The sequence below is a fragment of the Microcaecilia unicolor genome, chromosome 1 (assembly GCF_901765095.1).
Source record: "Microcaecilia unicolor chromosome 1, aMicUni1.1, whole genome shotgun sequence".
Taxonomy (NCBI): domain Eukaryota; kingdom Metazoa; phylum Chordata; class Amphibia; order Gymnophiona; family Siphonopidae; genus Microcaecilia; species Microcaecilia unicolor.
In genome coordinates, this window is record NC_044031.1 from 714,418,416 (window position 1) to 714,438,301 (window position 19,886).

The 19,886-nt window shown below is 42.5% G+C and overlaps 1 protein-coding gene across 1 annotated transcript in view; it reads right to left on the reverse strand.

The window, feature by feature from the left end:
* LOC115461704 (aromatase) overlaps positions 1–19,886 on the reverse strand; it is an 85,170-nt gene that overhangs the window by 57,441 nt on the left and 7,843 nt on the right. Inside the window, exon 3 of the mRNA XM_030191736.1 lies at positions 5,741–5,895. Coding sequence (XP_030047596.1) covers positions 5,741–5,895 — 155 coding nt within the window. The remainder of the gene's footprint in view (positions 1–5,740; positions 5,896–19,886) is intronic.

Sequence of the window (19,886 nt, forward strand, 5' to 3'; positions counted from 1 at the left end):
TCCCCACCCCTCCCAGTCCCATCCATCTCTTGCTCCTTCCCTCTGCTCTCCACCCCTCCCAGTACCATCCATCTTCCCTCTGCTCCCCACCCCCCAGTTCCATCCATCTTCCTTCTACTGCCCCCCCCCCCGAGGTCCAAGATCATGACTCCGTTTACCCCCTCTCTTCCTCCCTCCCTCCGGCGCAGGCAACAGTCTTCAGCTTTTTCAGCATTCCTGGCAGCGGTAGTGATGTACACGCTGCCTTCGGTCTGCCCCGGAAGCCTTCTCTTCAAGTTCCTGTTTCCCACCTATGCGGGAACAGGAACTTGAAGAGAAGCTTTGGGGCAGAGCGAAGGCAGCGTGTACATCGCTACCGCTGCCAGGAACGCTGAAAAAGACTGCTGCCTGCGCCGGAGGGAGGGAGGAAGAGAGAGGGGTAGACGGACACGCTCCTCTCCGTCCGCTTGGCTTCCCTGCCCTCTCTGTCTGCGTCCCGCCTTCCTCTGACGTCAGAGGAAGGCGGGAGCAGACAGAGAGGGCAGGGAAGCCAAGTGGATGGAGAGGACCGCGTGCCTGCATGTGTTTTTTTTTTAAACTAATGGCGCGGCGGCGCCTCATCGTCGTTTGGGGGGGCATTGCCCTCCCTCGCCCCCCCAGTCTACGCCTATAGAACAAAAAACTGAAAAGGGGGAGCGACCACTGATGTTCAAACTTTGGGATATTTATTAATAATTCAAAGCTACATTAAAACCCTATATATGACTCAACACAATCTTGCGTTTCGGCGGAGAAGGCACCTGCCTCAGGAGTCTTATAGTTGTCAAAATATAGCAAAACATGTAACGAAACACCATTTTAAAAAAAGGTGATATCAAGTGACACAGTATAAAACAAAACCGAAAAACACCAGTGCAACAAGATGCAGCAAGCCTTTGTAAAAGGGGCCCTAAACCCTCCATTGCTCCAGATACAAACTTACCCTCCTGTTTACTAAGCTGCGCGATCAGCTGCCGTGCCGCAATGTTGACACAGCCCAAAGGGTTATATTGTGAGCCCACTAGGGACAGAAAAAGTTCCTGCATATAATATATGTACCCACAGAAAGGTGGTATATCAATATATCTCAATAAACAATCGTGTCCTGAGTTTTTATAAAAATTATATCAAACAAAACACGTCTATGATATACATTCTGATTAAATAGCTTGCAGAATGCCAAAAGTAAGAAGGGAAACAAGTCCAGCCCACAAAATCCACAAACTATCTAGACGCACTGCTTTTGTGTTTTGTGCTACATTCAACACATAAATCCTTGAATTCCATAGCAATCCAAAATAAAATGCCAAAGAGTAAAATACCAAACAATAAAAATAAAAAAGCAAAAAGGGGGGATTACTTACTCTGCTCGCTTCTCTAACCTGCGTGCATAACTCGCAGCAGGCATGTGAGGTGACTGTTCCAAGCCCCAATACATTGACAAAGCGATGATGATACGGATGTCCGTTGGGATTTGTGGAGCCGAGAATAGGTATCACATTGCTTTATTTATTAACACATCACCGCTAGCAATCTTTTGTGCACGTTATTTGTTTTTGGATGGAAGGGGATTTTTCTGATCAATGATTTATCCCCGAAGGTTTCGAACATGGATCCTTAACATTTGAATAAGTGGAGCACAAACCTGGTGACTAATGAGACCTTTTCCCCCATTCTTTTCCTATACACAAATTTAAGCATTTGTATGGTGATTTATCAGTCCAACCTCTGTTGATATTGAGGAGAATAATCGAATGGCGCCGGCGAAATTGATGGCCGTCCATCTTCAGGCCCGGTGCTGTAAGTGGGCGGAGCCAAGCGTATTTTCGAAATATGCTTGGCGCTGGCCAAATTGCTCGCTGGGTATGGAATAGGATCGCCGGGTTTAAATGAGATGGCCGGCTCCGATTTTCAGCCATAATGGAAACCGGACTCGGCCATCTCAAACCTGGTGAAATGCAAGGCATTTGGCTGGGGGAGGAGCCAGCATTTGTAATGCACTGGCCCCCCTGACTACTACTACTACTACATGCCAAGACACCAACCGGGCACCCTAGGGGGCACTTAAAAAATCTTAAAAAACAAAAACAAAATTAGCTTCCAGGTGCATAGAACCCTTCCCTTGTGTGCTAAGCCCCCCCAAATCCCCCCCAAAACCCACTGCCCACAAGTCTACACCATTATCATAGCCCTAAGGGGTGAAGGGGGGCACCTACATAATGGGTACAGTGGATTTTGGGGTTTTTTGGAGGGCTCAACATTAACCACCACAAGTGTAACAGGTAGGGGGGTGGGCCTGGGTCCATCTGCCTGAAGTGCAGTGCACCCACTAAAAACTGCTCCAGGGACCTGCATACTGCTGTCAGGGAGCTGGGTATGACATTTGAGGCTGGCATACAGGCTGGCAAAAAAATGTTTTAATTTTTGTGTGTGTGTGTGGGAGGGGGTTGGTGACCACTTGAGGAGTAAGGGGAGGTGATCCCTGCTTCCCTCCGCTGGTCATCTGGTCAGTTGGAGCTCTTTTTTGGGACTTGGTCCTAAAAATACATGGTGCAGAGAAGGGCGATAAAAGGGATGGGACGACTACCTTATGAGGAGAGGTTAAGAAGGCTAGGACTCTTTAGCTTGGAGAAAAGGCGACTGAGGGGTGATATGATAGAGGTGTACAAAATAATGAGTGGGATAGAGCGGACAGATGTGAAGCGTTTGTTTACGCTTTCTAACAATAATAGAACCAGGGGACACAAGAGGAAATTAGAATGTGGTATGTTTAAAACAAATTGGAGAAAGTTTTTCTTTACTCAGCGTGTGGTTAGACTCTGGAACTCATTGCCGGAGAAGGTAGTGACGGCAGCTGGCCTTGCTGAGTTTAAAGGGGGTCTGGACAGATTCCTGAAGGAAAAGTCCATTGATCGTTATTAAATTTTGGGGTTTTGCCAGGTTCTTGGGGCCTGGATTGGCCGCTGTCCGAGACGGAGTGCTGGGCTTGATGGACCTTTGGTCTTTTCCCAGCGTGGCAGTGCTTATGTACTTATGTACTCGTTTGAGCTGGCGTCTTTTTTTTCATAATAAGGTGAAGCCGGCCATCTTGTAACCTCGCTCCGCTCCGCCCCCTTCCCACCTTGGCTACCGTACCAACACGTCACCTTGAAGGTTGGCCGGCGCCACAATGAAAAAGCAATTGGGGCCAGCCAAAATCGGCTTTTGATAATACCGATTTGGCCGGGATTGAGAGATCGCCGGCGATCTCCCGATTTGTGTTGGAAGATCTCCGGCGATCCCTTTCGAAAATAAGCCTGATTGTGACCCAACTTTGAGTACCATTTAAAGAATAACATTTAGTGTTCATTTTTTTTAGCTCCCAAATGGGTGCCATTTATAGAATTTAGTGTGAAACTAACTTTTAAGTATTTGAAATTATGATGTCCAGTTATCTGTTCTTAAAGGATCATTCTGGGAGGAGTGATGTTGAAGTGATCATGATTCTGAGTTTAATTATAAAAATATCAAGAGGGAGACTAGGGACCTGAAAGTTAACAGAGAGAGCAAGGCTGAAAGTTTGCCTTGGGCACCTAATTGCCTAGCACTGGTCCTTGTCTACAAGTGATTCCAAACCTGTCTTGGTGGACCCCCAACCAGCTGAGTTTTCAGAATATCCACAATGAATGTGCATATAAGAAACCTGCATGCAATGGAGATGGAACATGCAAATCTATCCCATAAATATTCATTGCAGATTCTTAACAGCTGACTAACTAACTGGGGTTTCCCAGGACAGGTTTGGGAACCACTGATCTATCTATCTATCTATCTATCTATCTATCTATCTATCTATCTATCTATCTATCTATCTATCTATCTATCTATCTATCTCTCCACTTATGTACCTAATAACTTAGGGGCCCTTTTACTAAGCCATGTAAGCGTCAATGCATGCCCAATGCATGCCAAAATGGAGTTACTGCACAGCTACTTTGTGGCCCTTGCGGTAATTTCATATTTGGCGCAATCCGCTACACGCGTCTGAAAAATATTTTTTATTTTCTGGCGCTTGTCAGCTAAGTGTGCTAAGTGGCATTTGGTATGTGTAAGTCATTACCTCCTGGTTACCACGTAATACTTTACCTCTAGGTCAATGGCTGACGGTAAGGTCTCAGACCCAAAATGGATGCGTGGCAATTTTCATTTTGCCGCATGTCCATTTTCGGCAAAAGTAAAAAAGGCATGATTTGCAGGTGCGCTGAAAAAGGATTCTGCGTGTGCCCAAAACACACGTCTACACTACTGCAGGCCATTTTTCAGCGCACCTTAGTAAAAGGATCCCTTACTACTCATGGAGGGGCATAATTGAATGGGGCGCCCAAGTTTTCCTGAGGGCGTCCTTGCAGGACGTCCCATAAAGGGTCGGGGAAACCCGTATTATCAAAATAAGATGGGCGTCCATTATTCGTTTCGATAATATGGTCGGGGACACCCAAAAATCAACATTTAGGTCGACCGTAGAGATGGTCGTCCCCGGTTTTCGGCGATAATGGAAACCGAAGATGCCCATCTCAAAATGACCAAATCCAAGTCATTTGGTCGTGGGAGGAGCCAGCATTCGTAGTGCACTGGTCCCCCTGACATGCCAGGACACCAACCGGGCACCCTTGGGGGCACTGCAGTGGACTAACTGATGCACTAACTGAACGGAAAAAGCCCTTCCCTTACTGATCCCTTAGCAATTCGGAAAGGAATGGGCATGCATGAAGGAAATCGCATGCAAATGAGCTGCTCACTGTTAGCTCATTTGCATGCCGCCCCTGAACGTCCAAAATGTTTGAAAGAAGGACGTCCGTGCCTTCGCTATGTCTCTGCTGAGACGCTCACACCTCCCCTCCCAGGGACCTGCATGCTGCTGCGATGGATCTGAGTATGACATTTCAGGCTGGCAAAAAAAGTTTTTAAAGTTGTTTTTTTCAGGGTGGGAGGGGGTTGGTCACCACTGGGGGAGTCAGGGGAGGTCATCCTCGATTTCCTCCGTTGGTCATCTGGTCAGTTTGCGCACCTTTTTGAGGCTTGGTCGTAAGAAAAAATGGACCAATTAAAGTCAGCCAAGTGCTCATCAGGGACGCCCTTTTTTTTCCATTATCGGTCGAGGACGCCCTTTTTTTTTCCATTATCGGTCGAGGACGCCCATCTGTTTAGGCATGCCCCAGTCCAGCCTTTGCTATGCCTCCGACACGCCCCCGGGAAGTTTGGTCATCCCACGATGGGAGCAGTTGGGATGCCCAAAATCGGCTTTCCATTATGCCGATTTGGGCAACCCTGAGAGAAGGACGCCCATCTCCCGATTTGTGTCAAAAGATGGGTGCCCTTCTCTTTCAAAAATAAGCCTGCAGGTGTGTTACAAGATTTTAAGGGAATATTTTATAACTGCCAACATCATTGAACACAGCACATGTATTTATCATTTTATGGACTTTGCAGAATTTTCATTTGCTCTTAAGGGGCCCTTTTACTAAAGCTTAGCATGCACTAATGGGCATTAGCGTGCATTAAATTCTAGGAAGCCCATTATATACCTATGGGCATCTTAGAAATTAGCATATGCTAATTCTGTTAGCGCACACTAAGCTTTATAAAAGGGCTCTAGAATTTCTTCAATAGTGATTAGTATCTTTCACTGCAATATATATCAAAAGTATGGGTTAGAGTACAATGTAGCACAGTAAATATTTACCTTTGATGAAGAAAGGCCGAACTAGTGTCCAAATGGATGGATTGTTGTTAAAAATGAGCCCATTTTCATTCATGCCAACGCACTCTAACCCATGTTTACTGCCAAATCTGGAATTGTAATGGCCATGCTTCATTACGTGGAATGCAGCAGAAGACCTGAAAAAAGATTGTAAATTGATGGACTTTCAAACATACTTGCATGGTTTAATTTATTATTTTATTTTAAGACATTTACAATTTTATTCAAGTACATTTCTTGAAAACAGAAAAGATGACACATCATGATAAATTCTATCTCATATAGTCAATTCTATGAAACTTATTCAAATATCACATGATCCTTTACTCATCTATAGACCACAAATATGGAGGCAATTCACAATTTTAAGGGAATTATAGAGAAAAACTCTACCAATAAGGATTTGAAGGCTTGAATAAGAGATTCCAGGATTATTACTACTGATTATGGAGTAGAAGTAATTACTATTCTTGATTATGACTTAGGTGTAACAGCCATCTTAGAATCTAAAAAGGAATTTAGTTGTTTAGGATCAAAAAATACATACTTAACTGAGTTTAGCTTTAATACACACAGGGAAAGTTTAACCAAAATAAGGTGCCCAATTGCAAAACTTTTGGACGCAGTTTAAGTACATGCTTTAATTTAAAACAAGATTTTTACCACTGGTTTGCATATATTTAAATGAACAGTATTATCAGCTGCTTAACAGTCCATAAGTACATAAGTATTGCCATTCTGGGACAGACTGAAGGTCCATCAAGCCGAGCATCCTGTTTCCAACAGTGACCAACCCAGGTCTCAAGTACCTGGCAAGATCCCAAAACAGTACAATAGATTTTATACTGCTTATTCTAGAAATAAGTAGTGGATTTTCCCCAAGTCCATTTTAATAATGGTCTATGGACTTTTCCTTTAGGAAGCTGCCCAAATCTTTTTTTAAACCCAGGTAAGCTAACTACTTTTTACTACATTCTCTGGCAACGAATTCCAGAGTTTAATTACACGTTGAGCAAAGAAATATTTTCTCCGATTCATTTTAAATTTACTACTTTCTAGCTTCATTGTGTGCCCCCTAGTCCTAGTATTTTTGGAAAGAGTAAGCATGCAATTATGTCTACCCATTCCACTCCACTCATTATTTTATAGACTTCTATCATATCTCCCCTCAGCCATCTTTTCTCCAAGCTGAAGAGCCCTAGCCACTTTAGCTTTTCCTCATAGGGAAGTCATCCCATCCCCTTTACCACTTTCATACCCTTCTCTGTACCTTTTCTAATTTTTTTTTCTAACAGTGAATATTGACAACCAGCCCTCATTTATCAAGGAAGGCCAGTGGTCTATAACCATTAAACCTGCTGATCATCTGCCTTCCCAACAGTTGACTTGACTCCCTTATACTTCATGGTCTTCAATTCCTTCACTCTTCATTATTCTTGAACTGAAGGGTGGTGGAGGGAGAAGAGATAATGCAGACAGAGTGAGGTGAAGATAGGAGAATGCATGGGAGTGGGTTGTACAAAAGGGAATATATATTGAAGGTTGGGAAAAAACATTTGGGAGCTGCATGATTTGCTACAGGGATGGGCAATCATAGGTTCCAATTTATGCAATGAGACCTAGTTATTAATAACTGGGGTTAACAGTAAAATAACACATCTTAATAGTAGTCCACATTAATAACTTCCCCCAAGAGTCAAACAATTGATTTGTAAACTCTATATCGTCTACTATTTGGTTTCTCTCTTGCTATGCAAAAAGGATACTTAAGAATCCAGATGACAACCAATAAGTAAGAGTTGAGATGTGCCAATGTTTGTGATTGAAGCATTTGCCAATTGGGGTAGACCCAATTTGTATAATAAAATGGTGAATGAGCAATTTGTGGTCACAACGTTGGGCAGGCACATGCAACAGCCAAGAAATTTTGGCTCTGTATAGTGAGTTGGGAGGGGACTTTATCTAAACATTTCATAGAGGTATATCAATGTTGATTACAGAAATGTTTCTGAAGTTTGTAGAATACTGGATTATGATCCCTGAAGCAGTCTTTAGGAAACTCTTATAGCATCATGATAGTTTTGTGAAGTGGAAGTGTCGAATTTCGGCACTGAAGCAGTTGTGAAGAGTTGATTGCATACTTTGTCAACTCAAGCTAAGTATTTGAATTGGTTTCAGAAGTTATATTGATGTAGATGGTTTTAACTTAAGTATCAGCAGATGTTATTTTTTTGTCACAGTTGAGTGAATTAATTATGGGGGTCGCTATTAGATTGTAAGCTCTTTGAGCAGGGACTGTCTTTCTTCTATGTTTGTGCAGCGCTGCGTACGCCTTGTAGCGCTATAGAAATGCTAAATAGTAGTAGTAGTAGTAGTAGTTTACCGAGGTGCTCTAGCATTTTTAGCTCAAGCTAAAACTCACACTCATTATATTCCTATGGTGTCTCAGCATTTAGCGCCACCTGATTTTTAGCGAGAGCTAAAAACGCTAGAGCACCTTAGTAAAAGACCACCTAAATAAGAACATCCAGTGGATACCTCACAGATTCTTTTCAAAATTGTTTAACAAATGGTGCTCTGAAAAATATTAGTTTACGTGTATTATAAACTTATTTTTCAGCAACAGAAAATTTACGTTCAACGTTTTTTTCTATATGATATAAAGGAGTTTAAAAAAAAAATCTGATGGAATGATACCCTTAATGGCATCAGAAACTATTGTCCTGCTGTTTGACTGTATTTTTCAGAGGTCTTTTTTTCTTCCTTTTTAAATATTCTTTTATTTTTATGATCACTGTGCTCTTTGGGGCCCTTGTACTAAGGCACGGTAGGCCTAATGCAGGCCTACCATATGCTAAAAGAGCACTACCACGGGATGCACTGAGGTGTTTATGGTAGTTTTCCACTTAGCATGCACTAATCCTGTACTAAAAAATATTTTTTTATATTCCAGCGTGGGAGTATGTCCATGAGTGGTGATGTCTGCACTAATCGGGTACCACGGGCACATTACTGTGCACTGTAGCATGAAATAGATGGCGGTAAGGGCTCCCGCGGTAATGGCCATGTAACATTGGGAAAATGAAAGTGTGATCATTACAAAAAAAATACGGTGTTAGCCATTTTACCACCACACTAAAAGTGGCCACAGTGCATGGAAAACCCACGCACTGACACCAGTGCCAACCACTTTTTAGTGTGGTTCGTTAAAAGGATCTTTATATTTTATATGTTTCAATGGAAGTTCGTACAGTGTAACCAAAAGTTACACTGTTGTATTTGGGGACTAACCTGTATTGTATTGACCCTTATTTGTGCCCATTTCATGAAAGCACATACCCCCAAATTCTCTTTAAGGCACTTTAAATTCTGTGCACTAATTTGACCACACTGCCAAGTTGCGTTCGCAACTTAATTGATTAATGAGCTAATCGACACTGATAATTGGTACTTAACCAATTAGCAGCACTAATTGGCTTTAAATAGAATTTACATGCAGAACTTTCTAGGCTTATTCTATAACACGGTGCACGTATACTCTAATGCATGCAGTTGAAAAGAGGGTGTGGCCATGGGGGCGTGGAATGGGTGAGTTGTGGGCGTTTCAAAAACAAAAATACACCTGAACTGCACCTAACTTAGGTGCAGGTATTTAGGCCTGGTTTTAGGTGGCCTAAATGGGTGTACCTAAATTTTAGTCACAAGAATGGTGCGTGTGCATATTCTGTAAACTACGCCTAACTTTAGGCTTTAGGTGTAATTTATAGAATTATGCTAACCACGTGGTTTTTTTTGCTCCAATTATTAAGGCACCATTTGTAGAATTTGGCCCATAAGCAATTATGGTACATAAAATAGGCACCTTTTTGGACATTTCAGATAGGCATCTTAGCTAATTAGCAAATTAGCTCTCTGACCTCAATCTTTCTAATCATGAAAACTGGTGCAATGTCTATGCCTCAGTTAGAAACTTGGGAATAAAACAAGTCGATCAGTGATCAGTCCAAAGCGTTCTTTATTGTTGAATCACAATCAGATAAAATGCCCGACATAAGTCGTGTTTCGCCCAAAGGGGTTGCATCAGGGGCTGTATAATCTACACCCAACAATCTAAATGGTGTATGTGGTAGTTTCAACCATGTATAATTGGGAGTAAATAGAAAGTAGCGCAAAAAGATAAAAACCAGCGGAATTCCTACTTCGGAGTGAAGGGGGCTCTACATAAGAAGTGTGGCGTGCTCCCATCCTAGTGTCACTGGAAAAAAGTTAGAAACTTGGTAATGATATGGCAAGGACTCTGCGGTTCTTTCTTTATATACTACTGAAGTTAAACAAATTTTAGAGATAAGGTACAAGGTTTTCTCACATAGATACATTGAGCCAGGAGTTCTAAACAATTTTTCTATAGACAGAAATTAAGAGAAACCTCTTAGTATATTTGCCCAAATGAGTTTTGCGATGAGATGTGTCATAATATCTTGAAATGAGCTTTCATAAAGGAGAAATAAAAACGAATGCAACTGCATTGGTAGAACATGGCCTGGAAGTCATGCTTAATTAGGGGGAAGAATGTGTCTTAAGTTTCTGGATTCCTAGACTCAAACAAATGTACTACAGTGTAAAGTTTGAGTGGGGAGTCGAGGAAATAATTTGAAATATCTAATCTGGACATTTCAAATTATTTGTCTATTCAGCAATGCTATACATTTAGTAAGCAACAGTGAATATAATAGGTGCACTGATTATACATATTAGGGTAGATTCAGTAAATGGTGCCTAAAGATCAGCACTGAAAAACCCGCTTAAATGGTATTCTATAAGCTGCACCCAAAGTTCAGCATGATTTAGAGAATAATGCTTAAGCGTTATGGTTGCGTGTAAATTTAGGCATCACCATTTGCACCAATGAAAACATGGTGCAAATGCCTACGTATAAATTTGCATGCAAAGCACCCTAATTCTGTAATTATGCACATAACTCAAACCCATGTCTTTATTCCACCCCAAAACACCCATGACTGTTCCCTTTCCGCATCTTCTTTTTCGGGCTATGCATACTTTTTAGACATGGATCATGGGCCTATCTTGACGCACGTAACACCCAATTAAATCTAACTAGTGCAAATAGTTGCTTGTTAAAAAGCCAATTATTGGCACTAATTGGCTCGGTATCTTATTAAATTGCGTGTGCAAATCAGCACCACGCCTAAATTTGTACACACAATTTTCAATTATCTTTATTTATTTTGCTGCATTTATATCCCACATTTTCCCACCTATTTGCAGGCTCAATGTGGCTTACAATATAATACAACTACAATCACATTTACAGAATCAGGGGCATTAAGTCCCATTTTACATAAATTGTAGAGACTGGAACTGAGATGTCCAGATCGGGATGATTCCGATTGTATTTTAGAAAAGGATCTGCTGACGCAGAGCCTTTTCCTAAAGACACGCAAGAGTGCGTCTGTATTTACTGGCATATGCAGAGGGAGCAGCTATTGTGCAAATGTTCACACTGAAAAAATTAGTGGCATGGAGCTGGCAGTTTCCACATGAAGGTATCAGCACTCACACATGGAAATGGCGATGCTGACACTTTCACATTTAGTTGCCCCAAGTTGCAAACCTACATCTACAATTAAGAAGTAATTTTAATGTGGTTTTATCAGCGGTGGACAAAACTCACCCACATAGAAAATTCTATGTGGACAAAACTCACATAGAATTAAGGGAAATGACTCTTAATCCCTCGTTTAGGGGCCCTTTTACTAAGCTGTGCTAAAAAGGCCCTGCGTTAGGGGAGGGATCCTTTTTGCCGTGCACTGAGGTCCTTTTTACCACAGCTGGTAAAAAGGCCAAAAAAAGACATGGTCATGCGGTAAGATTGCTCTTACCATGTGGCCATGCGGGGGGTGGGGGGGGGAGCACTTATCGCCACACATTTCGGTGGCAGTAAGGGTTCCTGCTCTAACCGGATGCTAACCGGGTAACATGCGGCGCTGCTGAATTACCACCGGGTAACCCACTGCAGATATATTTTTTGAATATTTCTTCTAGCACCAGAAATGTTACACACTGGGGATGGAACTACTGCTGGCTCCAGATTGGAATGTGGTAAACCTGTGGTGGGTTTACCGCCGCTTTGCAAAAGGGCCCCTTAAAGCCCTGGCTGAAAACATAGTAACATAGTAGATGACGGCAGAAAAAGACCTGCACGGTCCATCCAGTCTGCCCAACAAGACAAACATATGTGTAAACCTTACCTTGATTTGTACCTGCCTTATTCAGGGCACAGACTGTACAAGTCTGCGCAGCAGTACTTCCCGCCTCCCAACCACCAGTCCTGCCTCCCATCACTGGCTCTGGCACAGACCATATAAGCTGCCCTCCACTATCCTCGCCTCCCAACCACCAACCCCTCTTCCCCCCACCTGCTCCGCCACCCAGTTTCGGCTAAGCTTCTGAGGATCCATTCCTTCTGAAAGAAGCGTTTTCTAAAAATCTATACATGCCATTGAGCAGGTATAAAAGCCAGTGTGGATCTTTCTCTCCATATACATGTATTCACTTTGTGAAGTGGAGAATATGCATGTAGGTATTAGTCCTGTTCAATTCCCACCCAAACCTCATCCCTTTGAAATCTATACATAGTTTGGATTTTCACATCTAAATAGTGGCTTTCTGAAAATTTTTTTTTTACATGTATGCTATGTGCATATGTAAGTGCAGCTATTTCCATGTGGAAATAGTGAATAGGACTTCTGAAATAACCCCCCCCCCCCCAATCTATAAGTGGCAATATTCAGCTCTTACATATATAGATTAAGAGACAATGTTCCAAAATTGAAAACATTTATTTATCAATATCCAAGACTCAACATTAGCCGTGTTTCGGGCTATCAGGTCTGCCTCGGGAGTGTTCTGAAGGATGCTCGTACTGTGCAAACACTTGCAGCTCTGGAACACTGTGAGGTTTTTGCTAATCCTCTGAAACACTATTAGCCAAAGATATATCTCGCTAAGAGTCAGTAAGACGCTGAACCGGAAAGGCTTTGAATGAGTTTGAAGAGGCCATGGTCTCACATCTTTTGGGTGGGACTAGGGCAGGGCGGAAAGATACATATGCTTTCCCCCTTTCAGAAGATTAGCGAAAGTTGTTCATTTTGTACAATACTCCACCAGAGGGATTGGGGTGGTCACCCTCTTAATCCCCCAGTATTCCCTCCCCCCTCACATTTGATACTAGCAATGATATCTGGCTATGTGACTGCTTCAGAAAACATAGACATCTGTGTTTCTGAAATGGTTGGCATCTACATACATGTATTTGTTCTGAAATAACCAACATATACATGAATTTGCACCATATTTATTTATTTTCAGCACTTGATATACTGCAAGTGATCTCTGAGGTGACTGTGCAGTTTACAATTTCTATTACAAGTACTTAGCCCTATTGACCCCTTTAATATTTTTGACATTGATGCTTGTAAAATGGATGCTTCCACCATTCATACCAGGGGCGTAGCCAGATTTTGGGTGGGCCTAGGCAAGAAGTGGGTGGGCACCAAGTATTCTCCCCCCTCCTCCACCACCAAAAAAAATCTCAGCTGGCGAGAAAATGCTTCTTTCCACCTTGGCAGTCTGCAGCAGGCATGTGCTGAAAACTGAGCATGTGCAGGTGCTGGTATCGTGAAGAGTAGCATTTGCATTAGCATCAGGGGGAAGTCTTCAGCTGGCAGAGCTTGGGATCCCCAGTAGATACTGCTAAACACGTGCTACTGTTGGGTGGGCCTGAGCCATAAATGGGTGGGCCCCGGCCCACCCAGGCCCACCTGTGGCTATGCCACTGACACATACATATCCATTCCTGCATGCATGTTAGAAAGTTCTATGTCAGTAGATTCTGTTCTAAAATACTAGTGGAACTTGACACGTCATGACCTAGATGTCTCAATTTCAATTTGCACATTCTTTCTAAAATTCACCTCCATATGTTTAGCTATGCCACCCCAGTTATACCTACTTTTTGGATATCATGTCTAAACATGTGAAAACAAATGCTACATTGAATATAGTAACTGGCATTAGCACATCTAGGTCTGGACATATACTATTTTGTTAGTATTTACAACAGGATATTCGGACATAGAGCTGTTCTGAAATATATGCAAGAATACACAAGTAGGCACTGGCTATGAGCAGCGGGAGGTTCCATTACAAAAAAAATACATGAGGAAAAAAAAATCAATGGGGAAAGCACATAAGTGGTTGCTGACATCAACATGTGTAGGTTTATTTTAGTTTTAGGGGTCCTCTTACTAAGGTGCACTGAAAAATGGCTTGTGGTAGTGTAGGCGCGGGTTTTGGGTGTGCGTCGATCCATTTTTTCAGTGTGCCTGTAAAAAAGCCTTTTAAAACCTTTTTTCCAAAAATGGATGTGCAGCAAAATCAAAATTGCCGTGTGTCGATTTTGGGTCTGCGACCTTACCACCAGCCATTGACCTAGTGGTAAAGTCTCATGCGGTTACCGGGAAGTAATGACCTACACGTGCCAAATGCCACTTGGTGCGCGTCTGATAAGTGCATCCAAAAATAAAAATTATTTTTCGGCCGCGTGTATCGGATGCACACCAAAAATGAAATGACTGCAAGTGCCACGCAGTAACTCCATTTTAGCATGCATTGGGAGCTCATAGAGCCTTACATGGCTTAGTAAAAGGGCCCCTTATTTATTTATTTTTTTTATACCAAGCAGTGAACATTCAGGTATAGTAGGTATCTTTGTGTCTTTGGAAAGAGAGATGTGGTAGACGTGTTAGTCCACTTTTAATGGTAGATACCGCATATAGCTGCATGAAAAAGCAAATAAACAAGAAACAAAAGTGAACAGTCATTTTTATTTTCTGACAATCTGCAACATCTCCCTGTCCCTCATCCACCGGTTCTCCTTGTCTCTCACCTAACCTACCCCACCCTTATCCTATGAGACTGTCACTGAAATGCTTTGATGTTTCAGTTATATATACCATTACTTATCAACATTTGCTTATTTCTGATGTGATGAAGAAGGATTATCTTCGAAAGCTAATCAAAAAAGTATTGTTAGTCCAATAAAAAAGGTATCATCTTACTTTCTTTTCTATGTTTTATTTTCTTTTATTTCTATTGACGTCCTTGGGAAGGGATGCATGGAATGACCTCCCGGTGGAAGTGGTGAAAACCAGGACTGCATCTGAATTCAAGAAAGCGTGGGACAAACACTGAGTTGAAGAGATGGTAGAAGGCATGGATGGGTGGACTTGAGAGGCCATATGATCTTTATCTGCCATGATTTTCTCTGTTTCTGTGTTTCTATAGAATATACAGTACTTTGAAGGGCCACTGAAATCATATCCAGAACAAACTTGCTTGAAATCTCTACCTGCTGCAGCATATCTGTATGTATAGTACTTTTCTACTTGACACATATCAATCCATAATGTACACCTGAAAATGTCTGATAACTCTTCTAAGATTATCTTCTTGACTTTTAAAAGGTGGCTGCTTAGAACAGCGAGCTGAGAACTCCTTATAATCTTACTTCAGGTTATAAGACCTCTGGGGACAGAGAAATACCTGAAAGTAATTTGCCTTGAGCTACTTCTGAAAAAGGCATATGGGGCTGCTAGAGATATATTTCCCTCTAGGGGGAGCTGCTACATTACAAATGCTGATGGAAAAAAAAATCCCACTGAAATCAATGTCAAAAAAATTAATGGGAAAGAAATCTAAGACTGGCTCACAGATAATTCTTTCACTATTATACTATCAGGCTTATTTTCGAAAGAGAAGGACGCCCATCTTTCGACACAAATCAAAAGATGGGCATCCTTCTCACAGGGTCGCCCAAATCGGCATAATCGAAAGTCGATTTTGGGCGTCCTCAACTGCTTTCTGTCGCGGGGACGACCAAAGTTCCCGGGGGCGTGTTGGAAGCATAGCGAAGGCAGGACTGGGGCGTGCTTAACACATGGGTGTCCTTGGCCGATAATGGAAAAAAGAAGGGCGTCCCTGACGAACACTTGGCCGACTTTACTTGGTCCATATTTTCTTGTGACCAAGCCTCAAAAAGGTGCTCGAACTGACCAGATGACCAGCAGAGGGAATCGGGGATGATCTCCACTTACTCCCCCAGTTTCTCACTAACCCCCTCCCACCTTAAAAAAAACTTTAAAAATATTTTTTGCCAGCCTCAAATGTCATACCCAGCTCCCTGACAGCAGTATGCAGGTCCCTGGAGCAGTTTTAGTGGGTACTGCAGTGCACTTCAGGCAGACGGACCCAGGCCCATCCCCCCCTACCTGTTACACTTGTGGTGGTAAATGTGAGCCCTTCAAAACCCACTGTACCCACATCTAGGTGCCCCCCTTCAACCCTTAGGGCTATGGTAGTGTGCAGTTGTGGGGAGTGGGTTTTGGGGGGCTCAGCACCCAAGGTAAGTGAGCTATGCACCTGGAAGCAATTTCTGAAGATCACTGCAGTGCCCACTAGGGTGCCCAGTTGGTGTCTTGGCATGTCAGGGGGACCAGTGCACTACGAATGCTGGCTCCTCCCATGACCAAATGGCTTGGATTTGGTCGTTTCTGAGATGGGCGTCCTCGCTTTCCATTATCGCCAAAAACCGGGGATGACTATTTCTAAGGACGACCATCTCTAAGGTCGACCTAAATGTTGAGATTTGGGTGTCACCGACCGTTTTATTGAAACGAAAGATGGACGCACATCTTGTTTCGATAATACAGGTTTCCTCACCCCTTCACAGGGACGTCCTGGGAGGACACCCTCAGGAAAACTTGGGTGCCCCTTTCGATTATGCCTCTTCACGTGGTCCACATTTCGGAAATAATTTTATTAAAGGACATCTCTTTGAGAAGTCCCAAAAGTTGTCAAATTGAATCCTGTTTTACAAAGGCAACCTAGGCTGCCAAATCCAGCCCCAACAGCGTGCAAATACAGACAAACAAATTTACACCTGCTTTGAAGCAGGTGCAAATCCATATATTCACTTGTATGGTTTACAAAGTATGCATGTATGTTGCAAGTGCAACTCCCCTTGTTCTGCCCAAGCAATGCTTCAGAACATGTAAACATAGAAGCACCTTTCCATGCCCCCATTTTTACATCCATTTATGACCACACAATTTTTAAAGAGACCTTTTCTCTAAAACAGACTTTTCACATGAAAAAGATTTATAAAATGAATCCAGTGGGGAGGTAATTTCATAACAGGGTACAAATGTCTAAGTTGAGAAAAGGTGCCTTTTTATAAAGGCAACGTAGGAAGGCACCAGAACCAGTCCCAGGAGTGCACAAATTTACCCGTGCTATGATGATGTAAATGTGTGCATATACACAAGAAGGGCAATTTATACTCTTGTGCGCATAAATGTATAGAATACTAGCACTTATGTGCACAAGTGTACATTTACCCATGAAAGTGCCACTAGGGTGCCTGTGATGTTCTGTAATGGTTTGTGTAACTTACATAGCAAGTAAATGCATGGGAACATGGGCATTGGTAGAGCATGAATGGAATGGATGAGACTCCCACTTGCACACATACCCTCAGGTTCTATAAATGGCATGCAGATTTACTTGTGCAAAATTGCACACTATCCTAAGATGTGTACACAACTAAATTGGCTAATGAGCCTCTTAACACCAATAATTGGGAGCTAACAGTCCATTGTTGTGTTAATTGGCAACAATTTGGATTTGTGCTTGCATCTTACTAAGTGCTATTCTATAAGGATCGACACGCAAATCTTATAGGGGCCCTGTGCTAGCAGCAGTGGGCATTTTTGCCGTGCTCTGAGGCCCTTTTTACTTCAGCTGAAAAAAGAAAAGGCCATATGGTAGGATTGAATTTACCGCGTGGCCATGCGGGGAGAGCACTTACTGCCACCCATTGAAGTGGTGGTAAGGGCTCCCGCGCTAACTGGGCAGGGTTCAGCACTATCCAATTACTGCTGGGTAAGCCCCCTGTGGAAATATTTTCAAATATTTCCTCTAGCGCCGAAAATGCCATATGCTGGGGTTGAACTACTGCATTGGACTGATGGTAGTTCAAGATTTGCACGTGATAAGCCCGCGTTGCGCTTACCGCCACTTAGTAAAAGGGCCCCATAGAGTTTAACTCAAAAGGGGGCATGGGCAGGTCAGGGGCATTCACTAAAGATGTGCACAGGATTTACACCAGGTTTCAGTTGGTGTAGATTCTCACACCCAAAGCTTGGTGTGGAAATCAGCTCTAAGCGATATTCTATAAGTGGTGCGCAATTCATGGGTGTAGTTTGAAAGTTTCATTTGGGGGGCAAAGGGGGGCGTGTCTTTCTCGATCTCCTTCGAGCCCGCCGCCCCACCCCCGCCATTGCCACCCCCACTTCCCGTCGTCACAACCACAGCACTGGCGTCTTTCAGTGGCGTCCGGTATAACCCTCCCCCGTCTTCTAATCCCCTGAGCCACTGGCAGCCTGAGCGAAAGCAGCATGCACACTGCTTTAGACCTGTCCCAGAGGCCCTTCTCTCTCCTACAGCTTCCCGCCTACACGGGAACAGGAAGTTGAAGGAGAAAGAAAGGCTTCCAGGGGCAGGTCTAAAGCAGCGTGCTTGCTGTTTTCTCACAGAGGCTGCTGGCGACTTGGGGGATTGAAGGATGGGGTGGCAGCTCATTTTGGGGGGAGGGGCACTGCCCCCTTGTTCCCCTCAAACTATGTCCATGGTGCAATTGGAGAACTGTTTATAGAATAGCACTCCGTATGGATTTTTTTTGGTGCTGTTTTTTTCAATGCCATTTACTGAATCTAGTCCATGACTTATAAAATACAGTAAGGTATGTGTATTCGTGCCACATTTAGGAACCCACTATTACCCCAGGTCTTTGACTGGTGTAACTGTGGGCATGTAAATGTTTATGTATTAGGATTTGTTTACCGCCTTTTTGAAGGAATTCGCTGAGGACAGTGTACAGCAAGAATAAGTCAAACATAAAGCAATAGACAATTACAACAGTACAAATATTCAAATTTCAATACAAAGTATGGTATAGTATGGATTTGCATTTATTACGTCACCGGTTTTCTGGAGAGTAGTTATTGCATTGCTGAGTTGTTCCTCACTTGGGAAGATATGACGATTTACATACCCAAGGATTTTGACATCTTTTCAGGTTTGTTTGACCCCTGAGGCAGCCTTTGTGCCAAAACATGGCTGTGTTGGGTCGTTTCTATGACTTTTATAAAAACTATTCTTATATATTTTGATATCTTCTTTGGATCCGCCTCACTTTTTTGTTTTATTGCTCATGATAGTATACTACTTACAATGTCAACACAATATGTAATAAAACATTTTAATAGACACCACAGAATGTAAGCAAAGATAGAGTAACAGGAGTAAGAAAATAAGGTACTAATTTAAAGAAAGTTGCACATGAGATCAGAAAGGTGTTTGAATATTATCATAACTAGGGTAGGAGTGGATAAACAGGCAGAATCACTCCTTGTGTGTGTGTGCCTAGCAAGTTAGTTACTTCTTCCCTTAAATTTATTTATTTTACTTATTGGGATTTATTAACCACCTTTATGAAGAGATTCACCCAAAGCGGTGTACAGCAGGTACAGTTTAACATAAAACTTACAATTTTGTTAACTGCATAACAATAGCAAAATGACCAAAAGCATAAATACAATAAATGAGGTAAACTTGAAAACAGTAAATTAAAACTTAATAATAGAACTAGGGTGGAACAGTATCAAAAATACGCTTGGAATGCTCATTTAAATACTAATGAGCCCTCCTTATTCACTTGTTCAGAACCCTTATTTTATCATCCTCACTTCAATATTCCCTTATCTTGTTTGTCCTGTTTGTCCTAATTAGATTGTAAGCTCTGTTGAGCAGGGACTGTCTCTTCATATTCAAGTGTACAGCGCTGTGTACGTCTAGTAGCGCTATAGAAATGATAAGTAGTAGTAGTTCTAATACATTTGCATAGGGTTCTTGGTGGCTGCCACGGAAATCCCCTTTGTGTATTACTTGCTAAATAACATTTGCTTTAGGCTGGCTACAAGCAGTTTAA